We start from the raw sequence: 19,688 nt of genomic DNA, 5'->3' as shown, positions 1-19,688 counted from the left end.
CTCGTTCCCATCCCTAGTTCTCAGTACATCCTAAATACGAATTTGAGTACTAGCGTGTGCCTTGTTCCACAAAAAAGAGCACTGATTACTCAGTTATTTGATTTGATATGATTACAAGATTGCTTATTAAACATCAAATGGTATTTATAAATAGCATCACCACACAACCCGCCATCATGCACCTTGTGCAGAGCTAATAAATAAATAATTTGACATTAATCAAACATAATTTAAAAAAAATAACTAAATATAATGCACAAATAAAAATCTAATATTTAATCTTTTTTTGTTTTTTTAATCTAACAACTTTAATTTCTTTAATCTATCAACATAGATACATTAATAAAGTGAGCACTATTGGTGCATTCCATTTGTCCTCGGAAGTGGGAATGTCCTAGTCCCCAGTAGGATCTTTTAATTGGAACTAGGGCTGGAACAATACATTGATTCTTGATTCGCGAAACAAAGAATCTGGAGCGATTTTGATATTTTCAGTTGTATCGCGATTCTCTCTCAAATCGATTCTGAGCTTAGTTTTGAACAGCAGATGGCACTACGTTCTTTAGAAACACCCTTTCTCTGCTTGCTTCCAGTTCCTTTACACGCACCAATGAAACCTAAAATAATCATTCATGAAGTTCGAATTACAGTACAAGGGTGTTCGCAGTAGGCTGTGTTTACATTCTCGTGTCATAAAGCATTCTGAGCAGAGATGCAAGTATATTTAACCACTTACATGACTCAGCCGAACACTCAAGCGCTCTCCAGCACTCTTCTTTGTGAGCATTCGAGCGTGCGGTTAAAAACTCGCCTAGACGCCAAAACTAAGCTTAGAATCGAAAATATCAGAATCGATCCAGAATCATTGTATCGTGAATCGATGTATTGTCCCTGCCCTAATTGGAATGCCCCCTCTAGTCGGAGTTGGGTCTGGGAAACTCGGGAGAAGTGCAACAACAATGACTTCAGAATCCAAGATGGCTGCTCAGCACATCAACCGTAGTAAAACATTAGTAGTATATTGGTAATTAATGGCATTAGTATAATATATTGTTTAATAGCACTTCTGTTTGTCCTTGTCTCTCAGTCAGTGGTGCACACAGTAATAGCCAACCTCTATTTGTAGACATGATACTTCAGCATTATCTGTGCAAAATGCTTCTTTTTTATGTGTCTATTCCGAAAGAGCAAGCACAACAAATGTTTGCCTGGATACATCCATCTTAGTTTTCTGACCTGCGTACTGGAACGCGGTCAACTCGAGTGTGTCGTCATTCCCAGCTATGACATCCCTCCTCCAAGCAGCATAATTCTAAGAGCATTTCAGTGGAAACCATGGGACAGCCCTACAAATGTCCTACTCTCTGGGCAATGCCCTTACTTTTAAACTAGGGAGCATATTGAGACACACACTGTTGGTTTTCTGCATCTTGAACATGAATATAATCTTTTTTTGGTGGAAATTTGACGGATTTTATACCCTGATCTGAAATGTTATCATTATACACTCTTACAGATTGTTTGCAGTATGCACAGTGGGAGATAAAGTGCAAAACAGGGACCTAGAATAAATAGTGAGAAGCACCTGCAGCTAGTAAATCTGCAATTAGCTGGATGTACAAAAACATTATATCATTGCTCGTTCTTACGGGATGTTGTTTTTCTTCCCCTCTCCTACTGTTCAGCCCCATAAGATAATGTGTGTCTCAGTCCCAGTATGAAATTAATAATAGAGTATCAGCACACACCAAGCTTTGGGTGTCCAGGCCTTTTTCAAATGGGAAAAACAGCCCCTGTGCTCCCCGTCCGTGCCTAGATAAGAGGATAAACAACAAGGAATACCATCTTGCTGGCATAAACCATTTCACAGGGATAATTGGGCACAGGTGCAGCTGATCAGAAATAGATCAGCTGGCAGTTTATGTTGTTAGAAATGGCTGGGGCTGAGAGACAGAATGGGCTCGACAGAGCAAGCAAGACAGAGCTTGGAAAACAGCCGGGGGAAAGGGAATCTCTGGCTGCTCAAAATTGATCCGGAAAGGTGCCAAATAAGTTTCTAAATAGGAAAAAAGCATTTGTCAGAAGCAAAATATAGATCTTGCTTAATAAAGCGTTTGATTAAACCAGAGTAGTACTTTTCCAGTGGACGGAAATACAGTTTGTTGTGGATGGCAGCATTCCGTAAAGACCCATGACCCACTGGGAGATGATAATGGTACCGTTCCCTGTCCATATTTGGTGGTGCTACTGTAGTTAATATACAGTGCCTTGTAAAAGTATTCATGCTCCTTTATTTTTTCCCTATATTTTGTCATGTTGCAGCCTTATGCTGAAGGGGTATGAATACTTTCGCAACACACTTTACTTCCAGTCCCGATTCTCTTCAGTTTCGATCTAATTAATTATTCATATTAATTAATTATATTCTGGCACAAAAAAAAAAAAAACAAACAAACAAAAAAAAACATTTAATTTATTTTGAACCATTAAGGGCCAGATTTACTAAGCAGGGCAAATTATCATGAAAGTGCTATTCCATAGAAGCGACGCTGGGAGTGGAAATTTCTGCCCTTGATCTACTGACTACATGCAAATTAAAGAAAATAATGATAATAAAGGTAAATAATTGTGCAAATACCAGTAAATTGACTAGCACAAACCTTAGTAAATCATCTTGTATGATTCATTCAAATACTCTCCTCCCATAAATTTTGCATCTGAAAGGGAAACTCCTACAAATGCATATGCAATAAGGTCAGATGCTAAAAATAACCCTTGTCAACGCCTTTTCAGCACTATTTTTTTCACTGTCTTTAGTAAATCCTGATTTTTTATTTTTTTATTTTTTTTTTTATGTCAGAAGAGTGAATCATTGTTTTTTATCTGAATTGAGTCTAAACCAGGGATAGGCAAGTTCGGTCCTAGAGAGCCGCTGTCCTGCAGAGTTTAGCTCCAACCCTGAAAAAAAAACCTTCAGCTGCCTATAGCCTTAGTAATCCTGAAGAGCTTGATTAGCTTGTTCAGGTGTGTTTGATTAAGGTTGGAGCTAAACTCAGCAGGACAACGGCTCTCTAGGACCGAACTTGCCTACCCGTGGTCTAAACAAATCAATTCACTAAAGTCAATCAGAAAAAATATTTGAACTACTGTCACACTTTTGTAAATTGACGGGGAAAAAAAGTTAGTAGTGTCATTAATTTTAGTTGTTTTTCTCAACAGTGCTGTGTGGATGATGAATAAAGCAATTTATACAGTAACTGTGCACAAGCGAACCTCCATCTTGGAAATTTCTCAGATTTTTTTCCGTTTCATGGTTGTTAGTTACCTGCCGTACTCAATTATGCACTATTAAACCTCAGAGCATTTCAAGGTTGTGGGAGTAAAAAGATTTTTTTAATGGTTCATTTAGATTTGACACCAGCTAGCAAACCTCATGCTCAAAAAGATGTGGCTGACATTTAGAAGAAGGTTATCACATTGGCTCAGCACCTGGAGGAATGGATGAGCCAGCTTGGCTCATTCCACTCTTCTGAACAGCAATTCAGAGACACAAAACTTGGACGGACTTTACCTACGCTATTACACAGTTGGGTTTTTTTTTTGGCAGCCTTGAAGGAAAATGCCTCTAGATGACCTATAGTACAAACACAAACTCCCTCCCCGCCGAACCCCTCAGGGCTTCTCACGCTTTACAGACTGAAATGCACCTGTCAGCCAAGCCATTGTGACTCCACCTCCCCTTTTGGTTTCTTCTTACTTCAAACCATACGTCTTGGAAACTGATCGCAGGGTTCAGTCTCCTTTGGGCTCTGCTGATTTACTTGACCGACCTTTAGCTAAATATTCATTTTTATTCAGCTCTATTTTATGCTGCAATAACTGCCGTAAAGGCTGACAGTCTAAGCTAAAGGGAACGTAGCTCAGGAGACTTAGCTAGCATTTAGCACTCCCCTGTTACCAATTTAAACAGTTCTGGGTTTTTTTTATCCTGACTGCATATAAACAATGCTAATATACTTTGCTTTGTCTCTTGGCCAACTTTATGGCTGTAAGTGGTTTTCAAAGCTTTTGGCAGCAGCACAAGAAAGAAAGTCCTCTGCTGCATTTTTGGCCATAATTCTGACAATTAGCCATTAGAGAGCTGTGAATGCTGTCAGGGCTTCATGTAATTGCTTTCAGTGATAAATATATATAAAGATGCTTTTAACAGATCTTTGATTCTCAGCTGTTTACAAAGGGCTGTTTTTCTTCCTTTTTCCTCTCTGCTCTTTGTTTGCTTTTTTTTGGTCCTCCGCTTCCTTAACAGTCCTTAGAGGCAAAACAAAAAGATTGAAGCTACCAAACGCTCTCTTTCACTCGTGCACACAGAAAAATGTTGCTTTTTCTTTTTTTCCTTTTCTTTTTATGGTACTAAACCCTATAGGACTGACCAGACACATTCAATGAGACTTTTTCTCTCCAATTGGCATCTTTTGCTCTGTTTTACCAGGATTAATGGCATGATCTGATGCTGATGTTTCTCACCAAAATATTTTACATGTAAGTCTAGTTCATATTTATAATTTAGAATTATTTCTAATTTTATAGTATGTATTAGTGATGTCAGTCAATTAAAAAAATAACAAAATCTGTAATTAATCGTGATTAATCGCACCTAAAGTTAAAGTTTTTAATATATTTTTATGTTGTAATACTTTCATATTGAATCTCCAAAATACTGTGGAAACAAATAGACAGTATATTTTAAATAATTGTTTAAAGGAGTCTTTTATAAGCATTATGAATGAAGGCCAGATTCACTGGTACTAGTACTGACACTGATGACTCTATTAAAGGATTAGTCCACTTTCAAATAAAATTTCCCTGATAACTTACTCACCCCCATGTCATCCAAGATGTTCATGTCTTTCTTTCTTCAGTTGAAAAGAAATTAAGGTTTTTGATGGAAACATTCCAGGATTATTCTCCTTATAGTGGACTTCAATGGCCTCCAAACTGTTGAAGGTCAAAATTACAGTTTCATTGCAGCTTCAAAGGGCTTTAAGGAGTCTGAGGCTGATTTGGGGCCTGGAGAAGTTTTGACATGCCCTGACATTTGTGCTTTTTTCAGTTGTTCATAAACATATTAATGGAAAAAGTGTCATTACACTGTATTCAGCACAAACTAGGCTACCATAATATGTGAGGAACATGTATGTACATGTTTGTGTTTTTGAAGGAATAACGTTTATGCATGGTTATTGAAAAAACAAAAAAATTTAGTCACTGAAATAAGGCCAAAAATATATATTAAATCTGTGTTTACAAGACTTCTGGGTAATGGGGGTTGTAGGCTAGAGTTTTTGCTTCAAAGTGATGTAAAAATTATAATGCCTACTTGTTCATATAAAACAATATATTGATTTAGTTTTTGTAAGACACTTTTTGTCAAGAAACACAGTATGCTTGGAGGTGTGAATACCTGAGAAGACAAAAGAATCGCATAAAGAACCTCTAATGGTGCTGCATAATAATGAGGCCTTTCAGTCAGGTAGGCTGTGAAAAAAACCCTCTGTAATCATGTCTCAGTCAATTTAAAATAATGGTATTCTATTCTTTAAAATATAATGTATTTCTGTGATGCAAAGAGTCTGAATATAGGTTTTTAGTTTAAAAGCATTCACATTTGGAGAAATATTGATGGATTCTCATATGTTTATGTCAATTTTCTATACAGAGGAGTTATATTTATTCTATATTCATTGTTATCACTATGAGCGCTGGTGTTTTCAATTCATACTTGCAGTCGGAGGGCGCTCTGTACACCTTTAGTCCACAAATTATTGTAAAGAAGAGGACATTTCAGGAATGGTGTTTTCAATTCATACTTGCAGCCGGAGGGCGCTCTCTGTGCACATTTAGTCCACAAATTATTCTAAAGAAGAAGAAGAACCAGGAGCTAACTGCATGTCTTCTAAAGCTCGCTAACCATGGCTTTAACATCCAGATAAACGCTTTTCAAGACAATAAATACACGATTGAGATGATGTGTGCATGTATTGCCTCTGAATTTGCGTCTGAATAGCGCTGGCTCCGTGGGCGTGGCCGCATTAGCAGATAATGAGCTGAATCACAGACTTCTGACATGTGTCTCTTTTCATACAGATTACATAAACACAGAATTTTTGTTTTCGATTTGACTTACACGATTTAAAACCTGACATTTCAACGTTTTTTTAGACATAAGTCTATTTTTTTTGTGATTAGTATTCACTAAGTTATAGTTCATTTTCTGAGAACTATCAGATTAAACTTTGTTCAGAGGGAGAGGACAGATCATACATCATTTTAGTTTTCTTTATTTTGCAAAAAGCACAACATTTTGTTTTTACTCTGAGTGTATACAAATAAAAGAAGATATTCTATAGTTTCAATTGATATATTACTTATGTCTCTATGACAAAAATTGACAGAGTATTTTAAGTCTGTTTTGCTGCAATGTGAAAAAAAACCTGAAAACGCGCCGACGCGTTTTCAGACCTCAGGGAGTTAAACGATACCAGACGAGGAATAAGGGTCTTATCTAGTGAAACAATCGGTCATTTTCGAAAAAATAAAATACAACTGTATATGCTTTATAAACACAAATGATCGCTGTGCACATGCTTCCGCTTTCCGTATTCTTCAAAAAGCTTACGCTGTATGTCCAAAGCCTTCCCTATTCTACTTACAGAAAAAAACAAAACTGGCACTGCGTTCGTTCCGTAAGTTGAATAGGGAAGGTGTAGGACATACAGCGTAAGCTTTTCAAGCTTTTCTTTTCACTATATAAGACCTTTATTCCTCGTCTGGTATCATTTAAAGCCCTTTGAAGCTGCACTGAAACTGTAATTTTGACCTTCAACCATCTGGAGGCCATTGAAGTCCACTATATGGAGAAAAATCCTTGAATGTTTTCATCAAAAACCTTAATTTCTTTTCATCTGACGAAAGAAAGACATGAACATCTTTCTTTCATCATTTCTTGATAATTTTCTTGATTTAAATTATCAAGAAAATTTTATTTGAAAGTGGACTAATCCTTTAAATAGGTTTTTTCCCTTGCTAAAATGCACAAAAAATGTTACTTAAAAAATGTAAATGTTACACTGCACAGTCTTCGCTGCATAAATTATAAACTGAATGTAGATTAATCCTTATCCACTTTATTTTTCAGGTAAGAGCGGGCACGGCCATTTGTAATTTTAATGTGTCCGGCTTCCAGTGTCATTCGTTTCCAGTTATTTTTAGCTGTACAAAACAGCTTGTTATGCTGCTTGATATTGCAAACTGCTATTTCTTACCATATTAGTTGAATGCATTGTCTTAATAATAAACACGCTGGTTTGTAGCACAAACAGTTTGATATACTGCACTTTGATATTCTTCTCATTATTTCCCTATAGCGACTAATAAATCGGAAGTCTCGCAAATTCACAGAAAACACCTTACTTCCGTGTTGAAAAATAAGGTGGATTAACGACTACAAAAGTGATTCAGTCAAGAGCAGTGAGTGATTTTCTCTTTGTCTGTTGTTCTTTGAATAACATTAATGACACAGACAGCAGCAGGTTTATTAGGCTGCTGTCACTTTAAGACCTGACGCGGATCTGACACACAGCTTATTTTCTCACAGTTCTTTGTTTATTTAACACTTCTTAACTCATTTAAGACTGTGTTTACCAGAATACTCGATAAAAGGGAATTTTGACACAAGTTTTGTTTTTTCAAGCACGAAAGAGAACTCACTGCAGCGTTGACACACTGTGCAGCATTCTTGTTCACAGAGAGCCGCTTCACAGACAGCATGCCAGTACAGATCTGAGTTAGTTTTTCGCACCTTATAGCACACCTGAATGCTGTAATCAAGCACTGCTTTCATTGCGTTAAATAATTTTAACAGTACTTTAAACTGAAAAAAAAAAAAAGAATCGCATGCATTAACACGTTAATTCTGACACCCCAAGTACAGGTATGTGTATAATTTATCATTTTAAATTAATAATATAACAATGCATATTATGTAGAACGAATGGCATGAACTAATTTTTTGACTAAAATATGGTCTTATTTCACCCCAAAATAGAAAAAAAAATGTATTAAGTAATATAATGATTTTATAATACATATACATTTTATTATTACTACATTATATTATTTATTCACCTTACATATTGTGCATGTTGTGTATATGTACACAAGTAAAGTGATTTTAGGACTTTATGCAAATATACTGTATGTTTAATATTATTTTCATGACAATTGATCATTCATTATACCTTACAATTTAAACTATAGGGTAAATTCAGGGTGATTGGGACTCATTTTGCCATTGAGATTAATTGGAAAAAGTGTCCCAATCAACCTGAATTCACCATATATATCTCTTTTTTTTTTTCATATTGCACAGCAGATTTTGTTTCCTCCTTTTTTCCGCTCTCTTTTTCTCGCATACCTCTTCTACTTCACGAACCAAGTAGGAGCTTTCTAATAAGTTCCTTTCCCATGCCTCCCTGGGCCTGTTATATTTATAGTGCTCATAATTCATTTACTTAGCTTGAGTTTGCTGACAGATCCCCTTTTGCAGTGCCTGCCATGACCGTTCCCACAAATTTGATTAAATAGAGCAGGGAAGCTTAAAGCTTTGTGTCTGCGTCTGTCTGATCAAAGCCCACTGGCTGTCTCTCGCCTGTCATTTGGGGTCAGTCTTTTCTCACACGCATGGTGAGCTATGAGTTCTTATGGTGCGACATCTAGGACCGGCTCTGTGCATGGAGAAAACAGGCAGTGTTTGCTTTATCCCTGTGATATGCTCTCATGGGGGAGTGTGTATTGGGAACCGTGGCACACTTGCATCCCAATGATGGCTGCTGGAGCAGATAAAGATGGGTTTCTCGTAAAGCCTGGATTGGCCTACATGACATTTTTAAGCGTGCGAATGTTTTAGGGGGGGCTAAAATATCCATGCGTGTCCCTCGTCCTTCTTTTGAAACATCAGTGCAAGTCCGTCTCTACCTTTTTTCCTCTTCCTACCTCCCTCCCTTTCCCTTTTGTATGTTTTCCGAGATGATATAGGGTTATGATGGGCTTTAGGAGCCAAGGCAGTTTGAAATAGGTTTTCAATTAAAAAAAGCAATTCAGCCGCAGTTTAAGCAGAGGCCTCTCACTCCTTTTCCGGATGGGAAGATTTGCATAATTGTTCCATAATGCCTGAATTAGCATCTGTAAATCTTAATTTGATAATGCATCTTCTTGTCGAGGTGGCAGGCCGGAATTGGATTATGGGCTTGGATCTCATTAGCGCTATTTGACAAAGGTCGTTTTCATAACACCAGTATGTCATCAACTGAACAAATTAATTCCTTTTTATAATTCTCTCCTGGCTGGAAGTCATCCCCCCTGCCACTTTTGTCCTCTGCTGCCATTTTCTGTACATTAAAAGCTTATATCTTATCACCATACACTAAATAAATACACACACAAGTAGGTCGAGTGAGGCACAGTGCTGTTTTTGAATGGATTTTACTCTTTTACCGGCATTCATGCTGCTGTTGAATCAGCAAAAGTCAGTGTGAGCCCATTTGACATCACATCAGGTATCGTGCAGTCTCATTTCTGCCGTTTGACTGTTTCCCACAGCGTGACACTGCATCTCTGTTCTCTTTTCTCACAGGAAACAAGGATAAACTGCATCCGCATCGCCCGTAAAGGTGAGTTATTCAATGCTGATGCTACAGAACTTTTTTTTTTGTAGAAGTGCTGTTTTTTTTTTCCTTTTTTTGTGACAGTGTGAGGTGAATTGACCTTCTGTATGCAAGGTTGAAATCAATGTACTGAAAATTTACATGAATTTAGAAAATGGACAGGCTATAAATATTTTTTACCAGCCATGAAACTATATTTTGTATTATTATTATAAAATGTTTTTGTAATTTATTACAATGGGATTCTATTCATATTTGATTCTAAGGGTCAGAAAAAGGTAGAAAATGGCCATGAAATCAATTACAACTGCTTTTGTCACATTAATGGGAAAAAAATGATAATACCCTTTTAAAAAATGAAGAGAATGTAGAGTTTGTAAACAAGTTAAAGGGTTAGTACACCCAAAAATGAAAATTCTGTCATAACTCACCCTCATGTCGTTCCACACCTGTAAGACCTTCGTTCATCTTCGGAGCACAAATTAAGATATTTTTGATAAAATCCAATGGCTCAGTGAGGCCTGCATTGACAGCAAGTTAATTTACACTTTCAAATGTCAAGAAAGCTACTAAAAACATATTTAAAACAGTTCATGTGGCTACAGTGGTTCAACCTTAATGTTATGAAGCGACGAGAATACTTTTTTGCGCCAAAAAAAACAAAATAACAACTTTATTCAACATCTAGTGATGGGCGATTTCAAAACACTGCTTCATGAAGCTTCGAAGCTTTACAAATCTTTTGTTTCAAATCAGTGGTTCAGAGCGTTAAAGTCACGTGATTTCAGTAAACGAGGCTTCGTTTTGAAATTTCAATGGTTCACGTAACTTTGGCAGTTTGATACATGCTCTGAATCACTGATTCGAAACAAAAGATTCATAAAGCTTCGAAGCTTCATGAAGCAGTGTCTTGAAATCGCCCATCATTAGATATTGTTGAATATGAAGTCATTATTTTGTTTTTTTTGGTGCACAAAAGTATTCTCATCGCTTCATAACATTAAGGTTGAACAACTGTAGTCACATGAACTGTTTTAAATATGTCTTTAGTACCTTTCCGGGCATTTGAATGTGTTAATTAACTCTCTGTCAATGGAGGCCTTACTGAGCCTGTTGGATTTTATCAAAAATATCTTAATTTGTGTTCCAAAGATGAACGAAGGTTTTATGGGTGTGGAACGACTTGAGGGTAAGTAATTAATGACAGAATTTTCATTTTTGGGTGAACTAACCCTTTAAAGTATGATAGAGTGGCTAAAAATTGTTGTGGATTGAATATATGCTGTTATTGTGACTGCACAAGTAGAGTTTTCTCAGCTTATATTTGCTATTCACTTATTCACAATGTTACATGCCTGAGGGTCACAGCTTTTCTAACATGTCATCAGCATTCTACTTCCAGATCCCACTGGAACTAACAGTTTGCTTCAGGCGGATGGTGCACCAGTGTTGTTTTTAGCATCAGAGACATCAAAAAGAGTGGAGATATAACACTTGAATGGGAGAAATTGTTACGCTAAATATGGCAACTGTAGTCCCACTTTAGAGTTAAACAAGTCAGTTGCCTTATTGACAGAGCCACTGCAGCAGCTGTAGGAAGTCCTATCATAAAGTAACAGCAGCCAATCACCTGATAGTTTACTCTATAATGTGTATGCACATTAGCAGGACTAGCCTGAAAAATAACATTTTTAATTTAATGATTTGAACTAAGTTTATGAAGTCATTGTTGTCCGATTATAGCTGATTTGAAATATGTTATTAGAACTTTAACTTCACAAGCAGATTTGAGCCAAATTCTCACAGCAGCAAAATACAGTTGTCAGTCTTGTATTTAAAGGTGCCCTAGAATGTCTTTTTAAAAGATGTAATATAAGTCTAAGGTGTCCCCTGAATGTGTCTGTGAAGTTTCAGCTCAAAATACCCCATAGATTTTTTTTAATTAATTTTTTTAACTGCCTATTTTGGGGCATCATTATAAATGAGCCGATTCACGGCTACTGGCCCTTTAATTCTCGTGCTCCACGCCCACGGAGCTCGCGCTTGCCTTGTACAGTGCATAAACAAAGTTTACACAGCTAATATAACCCTCAAATGGATCTTTACAAAGTGTTCGTCATGCATGCGGCATGCATGCGTCGGATTATGTGAGTATTGTATACTGTTATATTGTTTACATTTGATTCTGAATGAATTTGAGGCTGTGATCCGTGGCTAACGGCTAATGCTACACTGTTGGAGAGATTTATTAAGAATGAAGTTGTGTTTATGCATTATACAGACTGCAAGTGTTTAAAAATGAAAATAGCGACAGCTCTTGTCTCCATGAATACAGTAAGAAACGATGGTAACTTTAACCACATTTATCAGTACATTAGCAACATGCTAACGAAACATTTAGAAAGACAATTTACAAATATCACTAAAAATATCATGGATCATGTCAGTTATTATTGCTCCATCTGCATTTTTTCGCTATTGTTCTTGCTTGCTTACCTAGTCTGTTGATTCACCTGTGCAGATCCAGACGTTACTGGCTGCCCTTGTCTAATCCCTTTCATAATATTGGGAACATGGGTTGGCGTATGCAAATATTGGGGCGTACACCCCGACTGTTACGTAACAGTCGGTGTTATGTTGAGATTCGCCTGTTCTTCTGAGGTCTTTTAAACAAATGAGATTTATATAAGAAGGAGGAAACAATGGAGTTTGAGACTCATTGTATGTTATTTGACTATGCCAAGATAAATTCAATTTTTCATTCGAGGGCACCTTTAAGTCCTTAATAGGGTTGCATTTACACACATTTCGGTTATTTACGGGAGTGACGACCGCATTCTATACTCTAAGAAAAGTCCATATAAAAGGGCACAATGTACTGCGTTAATATGAAGGCATTTTCCATATTAAGTGTTTTACCCGTATTTTGAATTACACATTGCATTGTGTTGTATTTAAGGGTTAAAGGCATATCCGTAAACTTGATGGATAATGCCCTATACAGAACATTATCCACAATGCAAGGTGTAAGTCAAAATACAGGTAAAACACTTGTGAAAAAACAATATGGATTTCCCCATTCACATAGTGACTGAGTGATCTAACTTGGCCTAAACGGACTCTGCTAGGTTTTGGTACCAAAGTGGTTTCCCTCTTCCAGCTCAGTAGTCCAGCTCTATGATCATTGCTCAAACCTCTCAGAGCTGTACCACTGAGAAATACTCCATAATGGTTCACTAGCTAATGTTACATTTGCACTTTTTCCCCAAGCGCTCAGATTTCCGACCTGAGTTGCTAGCGTCCGTGAATTCCCTAAAGGGCAAAGCATAGTGTACAGCTTTGGGATGTGTATTGTTTTACAGTGAAATTTTGTGTCTAGACACAAACAGATTTTTCTTTTATACACCCCCCACCCCCTTTCTGTTCTGGAGTCAAGGGCACTAACGGAGAACAGGTCACTCTTTCATCATGTTTGTTTTGGTTGCTTGCGGTAGGGGAGTGGACTGTATCAAAGCAGATTTGTCTGGGGTGGGCAGTCTCGGCGAAGATACGCCGCAGCACGCAGGCAGAGAGAGATCAGTTTTCGGGTCCCTGTCCGGTCAGGAGAAAGAACCTTTACATCAAACACGACTGATGGAGTCACCTGTGCCTGTCGATACACGCTCCCACCTGTCAGGCCCCTCAGAGGAAGATGAAAAGGTTCAGGAGGCATAAATTCCTGTCAAGACAACAAAAAAGAACTGCACTCCCCTCTATCGAACGGCATCAGGGCTCAGTACGGGCAGGACTGTATTGTAGTCTTAGGCGTTTGCTGCTAGTGAGCACAGCCTCCCGGTTAAATCGACCTGGCTCTCTTTTTGAGACTGAGTAATGAGGGTGACGACTAGCCTTCCGAGCATGAAGCCAAGAGGAGGAAGTGGACGTTTTAGGCCAGTTTTGTCGTCCCATCTGCTCAGTGGGCACAGACAGACAAACATTTGGGATGTAGGCTAACACGCCAACATATTGATGAACATAATAGAGCTCTCTCGACTTCCTCGACAAATTAACGGAGTGCTAAGAAACTGAGGGGCAAGAAACTGTTTCACTGCATTTAATTCATTTATTAGGGTCTCTAATAAAGGGTCTAGACAAGAAGGAATCCATAATTGAGGTTGTTGATTTTGATTGACCACATACATGTCCTATGAATCAACAGTCAAGGTCTACAAGAAGATTGACAGACACCCCGATGTGCTCAAAATGCAACCAAATTGTATAGTCTTACAAAACTTAGCTGCCAAGACTACCATTTCCTTGCACAGGTGACAGTTTAATTAACAGTCCCTTGGCAATCTTCACAGAACAATAGACTTTCATTGTAACTCCAAGTGCTAATTTCCACTTTTGGTGCGCTCAGCAGGTGCTCACATTAATCTTGAAACAAATTTCATGCCTGTGTTGGGCTTAATTGATATTCTGAAAGGAAACTCAGCATGGCGATAAAAATCTGATCAGGTTTGCATCAAACTTTAATAGATGTTTTCCCATCTATATTTCATGCGATGAGTACATTTAATACCTAATTAAGAACTCATGATTTAGCTGTTATTGTGAAGATTATGCATGAACCTGCATTTTAATCTTGTCTTATGTTTGGAGTATTGTACTTACCTGTTACGGTAGAGTTATTATGTTGACATTGTCTTTTTTTTTTTTTTTTTTTTTTTTTTTACTGAGGTTTATGCTTGAATTGAAAAAATTTAAAATTTAATCTAATGTGATTTTGCTTCTTGGTATGCTAAGATATTTGTGCTCGACACAAGACAAAGATATAAATGGTTAAAAAAAATATTGATAAAAAAGTAATATAAAAATATCTTTATTTAATTTTAATAGTAGTTCAAAAGCTGTTTGCAAATCATTGATTTCTGCTTTTTTCACTTGATTATTTTTTACTAATTGATACATTTACATTTTACACTCTCTCACCATTTTTGGAAGAGTTTTGTTTTTTAGCAGTTTTTAGAGCATTTAATTGTAGACGTAAGACATCTAGATCAGAACTCTTCACTGTTGACATCTGAAGTATTATGTATATTTAATACTGTTATCAGTCTGATACAGACGCACACTGTATTGATGCCTTGGATGCAAATCTGTGGCTGTATCTGTGGAGATTTGCAACGAAGCGCTATAGTCTATAAAAAGAAGATAGTTTCTTCTAAGATAATTCATGGTTGGGCTCTTTTCAGAAGGTTCCTGTGGGAGTCTGACTTCTCAAGTCTAGAGTAATGTGGGGTCTCCATGGGGGGTTGTGTAAGTATAGTCTCTGTTGTCTTCAGATATATAAAGTCTGTCACATAGAAAGTTGCTTTGGATTGAAAAGGTAGGAATGGTCTAAAATTACGCTACTTTTTAAATAAACCCTTCTCCCTCCCAACACTTAGAAATGTCTGTCATCTCATATCTTTACAAACCTGGATGACTGGCTCTTAAACTTCAAAAACTCAGAAGTACCATAAAGTTATTATAGAAGTAGTCCGTACGACTGTACGCCATGCACACCGTATTGCAAGTCTTCTAAAGTCATATAATAGCATTGTGTGAGGAACAGACTAAAATTTAATTTGTTATTCACTGAAAATGTTGAATGAATCTCTTTTGATGGGGATCTTTCCAGTAAATGATTCATTGTAATTAAAACGACCAGCACAATCTTTAGAATTCCTCCTTTTGTTTTCCACTGAATAATGAAACTCATGCAGGTTTGCAACCACATGAGGGTTGGTATATAATGACATATTTTTTATGACTCAATCCAATGCCATTTTGTAACTTCAGTCAACAGAAAAAAGGCAAAAAACAAAGCTCCTCAGTTTCCAGAAGCATTTCTTCACCACTCTGAGTAAGCCGTTGTCACAGAAAGATGGGGAAGTTTTGAAACTGCCTTTGGCAGTTGAGGGAGCAGAGAGCACCGTGGCAAATTCTTTTTCTTGCTGCCCCACATCCCTCCACATGGTTGTGACTTATTTTTAGCCCTGGCCTTGCATGGAGCCCTAAAGCAGACCTTTTTCCTCAGGCTTTAGCTCACTCTCTTTTTCATAGAGCCCTGTAGCTTTCAGGCCACTGAGATCTTAGGGAAGCACTAACTCTAGGCAGAGTATGAAGATCTCTAGTCCCTCTTCAACAAGATGTAAGACTCCCACTGTGATTTGACTAAGACATGGCCTCATTGACAAGTAACCGGCTATTCGTTTAAATAGTTACAGTACTTAGTGGTTTCTTGGAACCAGCAGTGTGGTTGGAAATTACACTCAGTTTGCAGAGGAATGGGAGGTTGGATTATGTCACAGGTTGTTTGCCTGTGAGTTTATCTGCCTCTTTTTTTTTTTCTTCTTGCCATTAGTCGTAAATTGATGCAACAGACCTGCTTGCCTCTGCAAATTAAATGAATAGTGTAACAGCTGAAATTCTGCCTCGAGGAAAGTGTCTGCTTGATGATATATTTCATGGACCGCATGATTATAAATTATACTTTTGCATCTTAATGTGTCTCTCATAATTCCTTCTACAGTTTCCATAAGACATGAAGCAATAATGTTATTTTTTAATGGCATAGATGAGAGTAGACAGAGAAAATTATCATTCTTTAGAAAACATATTAAACCAGTAGTATAATTTCAGCATTATAGTTCTGTTAGCCAATGAAATAGCTTTTATAGGTCCAAGGAAAATTAGAAAGTATAAATTTTAATTCTATTATTGTTACAGTTATGCCTTGTTTATCTTAGTTTCATGGACTTCTAGTTTTGTTTTCATGTCACATGTATTCCTTTGTTCTGTTTTCCCACCACCTTTTAGTTGTCATGGTAATTCATTTAATCATCACAGGTGTTCATCATTAGTTCCCTTATTAACCTTGTATTTAAGTTCCTGCCTTTTCACCCTTTAGTTGTCCGGTATTGTTTGTGTGAAAGCTTGTGTGAACCTGCTTTGTAACACACTGTTACGTTGTTGGATTACCTTTAAGCCTTGTTAATAAACCTTGTTGGATTTCTACATTCGTCTTCGTCTTTCTGGGAGTGATATGTAACAGTTATATATCATTTAGATGTATATCTTTTAGATTTTTTATTATGATTAGGATCTCATTTGGAAAAGCCTACTGTCTTAGTGTAACAATTGAACTTAAATTTGATGTTTTTGTGAAAACAGCAGAACATACAGAATTCCACACATTCTCATCAACAGAAAAACCCACAAAAACATATAAAACATTGCCGTACAAGCATGAGTGTGTGAAAACAGTATAAATAGCCCAGCTGCTGCGTGTCCAGGTCAGGGCAATTTGCCTCGGGCTCCGCTACATTTGCACACTTTCTCTTTGCTCTCTCTCTTGGATCACACAGTCTCATTCTTCGGTGTGACAGAGAGGCATGCTTTCCCCAGGAGCCTCAGATTGTGAAATGACCCCTGCCCACATGCTGTCAATGGAGACAGGTGCCTGGGATAAATAGCTGACCGGGTGCAGTTGGCACTCGCGCCACAGAAGAGGCGTGCAATCTGCGTGGTACAGTAGAGAAACGTCTCTTGATGAGAGATTGAAGGAGCCCCCTCAGAATTGCCAGAGATCTTTTATTTCTTTCACCATGGCTCATGACTGCATTTTGGGTTTTGACTCAAGCCTAGATTGTAGGGGCTGTTTACTCAGTTTTTCAATTTCGTCTTGCCTCGTTCACTCTTTCTGTCAGTGGATGGCCATAGGTCTCTTGTTTTCTGTTTTTCACTTTGATTATCTGTTTAAATCTGCTTAAACCTGCTGAAGAATCCAGCTTTTCTGTTTTGCATTGATTCTAGTTTGTTATTACCTGGTACAAGTTGGTTGGTAACACTTTATTTTACAGTGTCATTGTTACATATGTGATAGTTACTATAGTAATAACTATAAATTATGCATAATTACATGCAACTAAACCAAACCCTAATCCTAATCCTATAGTAAGTACATGTAGTTACCAGTACTTAAAGGTGCCCTAGATTCAAAATTTGAATTTACCTCGGCATAGTTAAATAACAAGAGTTCAGTACATGGAAAAGACATACATTGAGTTTCAAACTCCATTGCTTTCTCTTTCTTATGTAAATCTCATTTGTTTAAAAGACTTCCGGAAAACACGCGGATCTCAACATAACACCGACTGTTACGTAACAGTCGGGGTGTACGCCCCAATATTTGCATATGCCAGCCCATGTTCCCAACATTATGAAAGGCATTAGACAAGGGCAGCCAGTAACGTCTGGATCTGCACAGGTGAATCAACAGACTAGGTAAGCAAGAACAACAGTGAAAATGGCAGATGGAGCAATAATAACTGACATGATCCATGATAAAATGATATTTTTAGTGATATTTGTAAATTGTCTTTCTAAATGTTTTGTTAGCATGTTGCTAATGTACTGTTAAATGTGGTTAAAGTTACCATCGTTTCTTACTGAATTCACAGAGACAAGAGCCGTCGCTATTTTCATTTTTAAACACTTGCAGTCTGTATAATGCACAAACACAACTTCATTCTTTATAAATCTCTCCAACAGTGTAGCATTAGCCGTTAGCCATGGAGCACAGCCTCAAACTCATAGAGAATCGAATATAAACATCAAAATAAATACTTTACTCACATAATTCGAAGCATGCATACAGCATGCATGACGAACATCTTGTAAAGATCCATTTGAGGGTTATATTAGCTGTTTGAACTTTGTAACTGTGCTGTAATATAATCGAGAGCTCGTGTGGCAGGGAGCATGCGAATTAAAGGGGCGGCGCGCTGAAAAAATCAGTGCATAGTTAATGATGCCCCAAAATAGGCAGTTAAAAAAATTCATTTAAAAAAATCTATGGGGTATTTTGAGCTGAAACTTCACAGACACATTCATGGGACACCTTAGACTTATATTACATCTTGTGAAAAAGCATTCTTGGGCACCTTTAAATGTATAATTACACTGTAACCAAGACACCTTAAAATAAAGTGTAATCAGTTGGTTTAAGAGCTCGATCAGCTGTACTCATGTCAATGCCGCACAATCCATTTGATCGACACAACCAATTTTTCTGTCTTCACACCATCACACCTGGTTAGAGTTAGTCTTGTTACAGTTAGTTGACCACATTTTAGCCCTGTTAGCTCTTAAATCTTACTAAGAATGATAACTATAAAGATAACAACAACTAAACTAGTATCCAACCAACGCATGATAGCACTCTGTTTTTTTTTTAGAAGGGTGCACTGCCAATCTGTCATCTGCCACTTTAAATGTTCGAGCTGTTTAAAGTTAGGTGGATTCTGATTGGCTGCCAATGTTTGTATCTTTCATCAGCTGGAAAAATTGCTCTGAAAATGATTCCAATTACATTGTTCCTCTTTGTCCTTATCGTTTAAGTTGTAGACTTCCCAATTATTATAGTATTATTAAATCTATTGTTATAGTTATTGTCCTTAGTGTAAATGGTTCTTTAGTGTTGAGATCATACATGTTAGTTAGCTTGGTGACCAGTGTGACTGTCTTAATCTGGTATAAAATGTTATTTTCCTTCAGGCCTCATTTGAATCTCTTTTCTCTTCTCAGGACTTTGAATCTGTGTGTTTTTGTTTTCTTTGCTGGTTAATATGTAAATTCATGTTGATTTGTATGTTTATAAATAATTGCTGGTGCCCTCAAAAGTTATATGTGTGTGTGTGTTGTTTCTTTAGCCGCCTGTAAAGACCATCAGCGAGCTCTTGAGGTCACTCAGCGCTCAGAGGAGATGGGGCTCATCCTAGGAGTGTGTGCTGGTGGGCTGGTGGTCCTGATACTGCTACTGGGAGCAATTATCATAATCATTAAAAAAGGGTGAGTTCCACTGGGTATGATGAAAATGTGAGAGCCAAAGCATGCTTTGCTTTAAATCATGACTGTGATGCAAAACGTATTTGTACATTC

At 37.3% G+C, this 19,688-nt stretch overlaps 1 protein-coding gene across 13 annotated transcripts in view; it reads left to right on the top strand.

Annotated features, from left to right (window-relative positions):
• Positions 1-19,688, top strand: part of ptprub (protein tyrosine phosphatase receptor type Ub) — a 272,915-nt gene that overhangs the window by 195,203 nt on the left and 58,024 nt on the right. For all 13 annotated transcript variants that reach the window (XM_048153155.1, XM_048153156.1, XM_048153166.1 and 10 more), the window contains exons 13-14: positions 9,692-9,728; positions 19,460-19,598. In XM_048153155.1, the coding sequence (XP_048009112.1) occupies positions 9,692-9,728; positions 19,460-19,598 (176 nt within the window). The remainder of the gene's footprint in view (positions 1-9,691; positions 9,729-19,459; positions 19,599-19,688) is intronic.

The sequence above is a fragment of the Megalobrama amblycephala genome, linkage group LG13 (genome assembly GCF_018812025.1).
Source record: "Megalobrama amblycephala isolate DHTTF-2021 linkage group LG13, ASM1881202v1, whole genome shotgun sequence".
NCBI classification, from domain to species: Eukaryota; Metazoa; Chordata; class Actinopteri; order Cypriniformes; family Xenocyprididae; genus Megalobrama; species Megalobrama amblycephala.
This window is presented reverse-complemented; position numbering and strand designations above follow the sequence as displayed.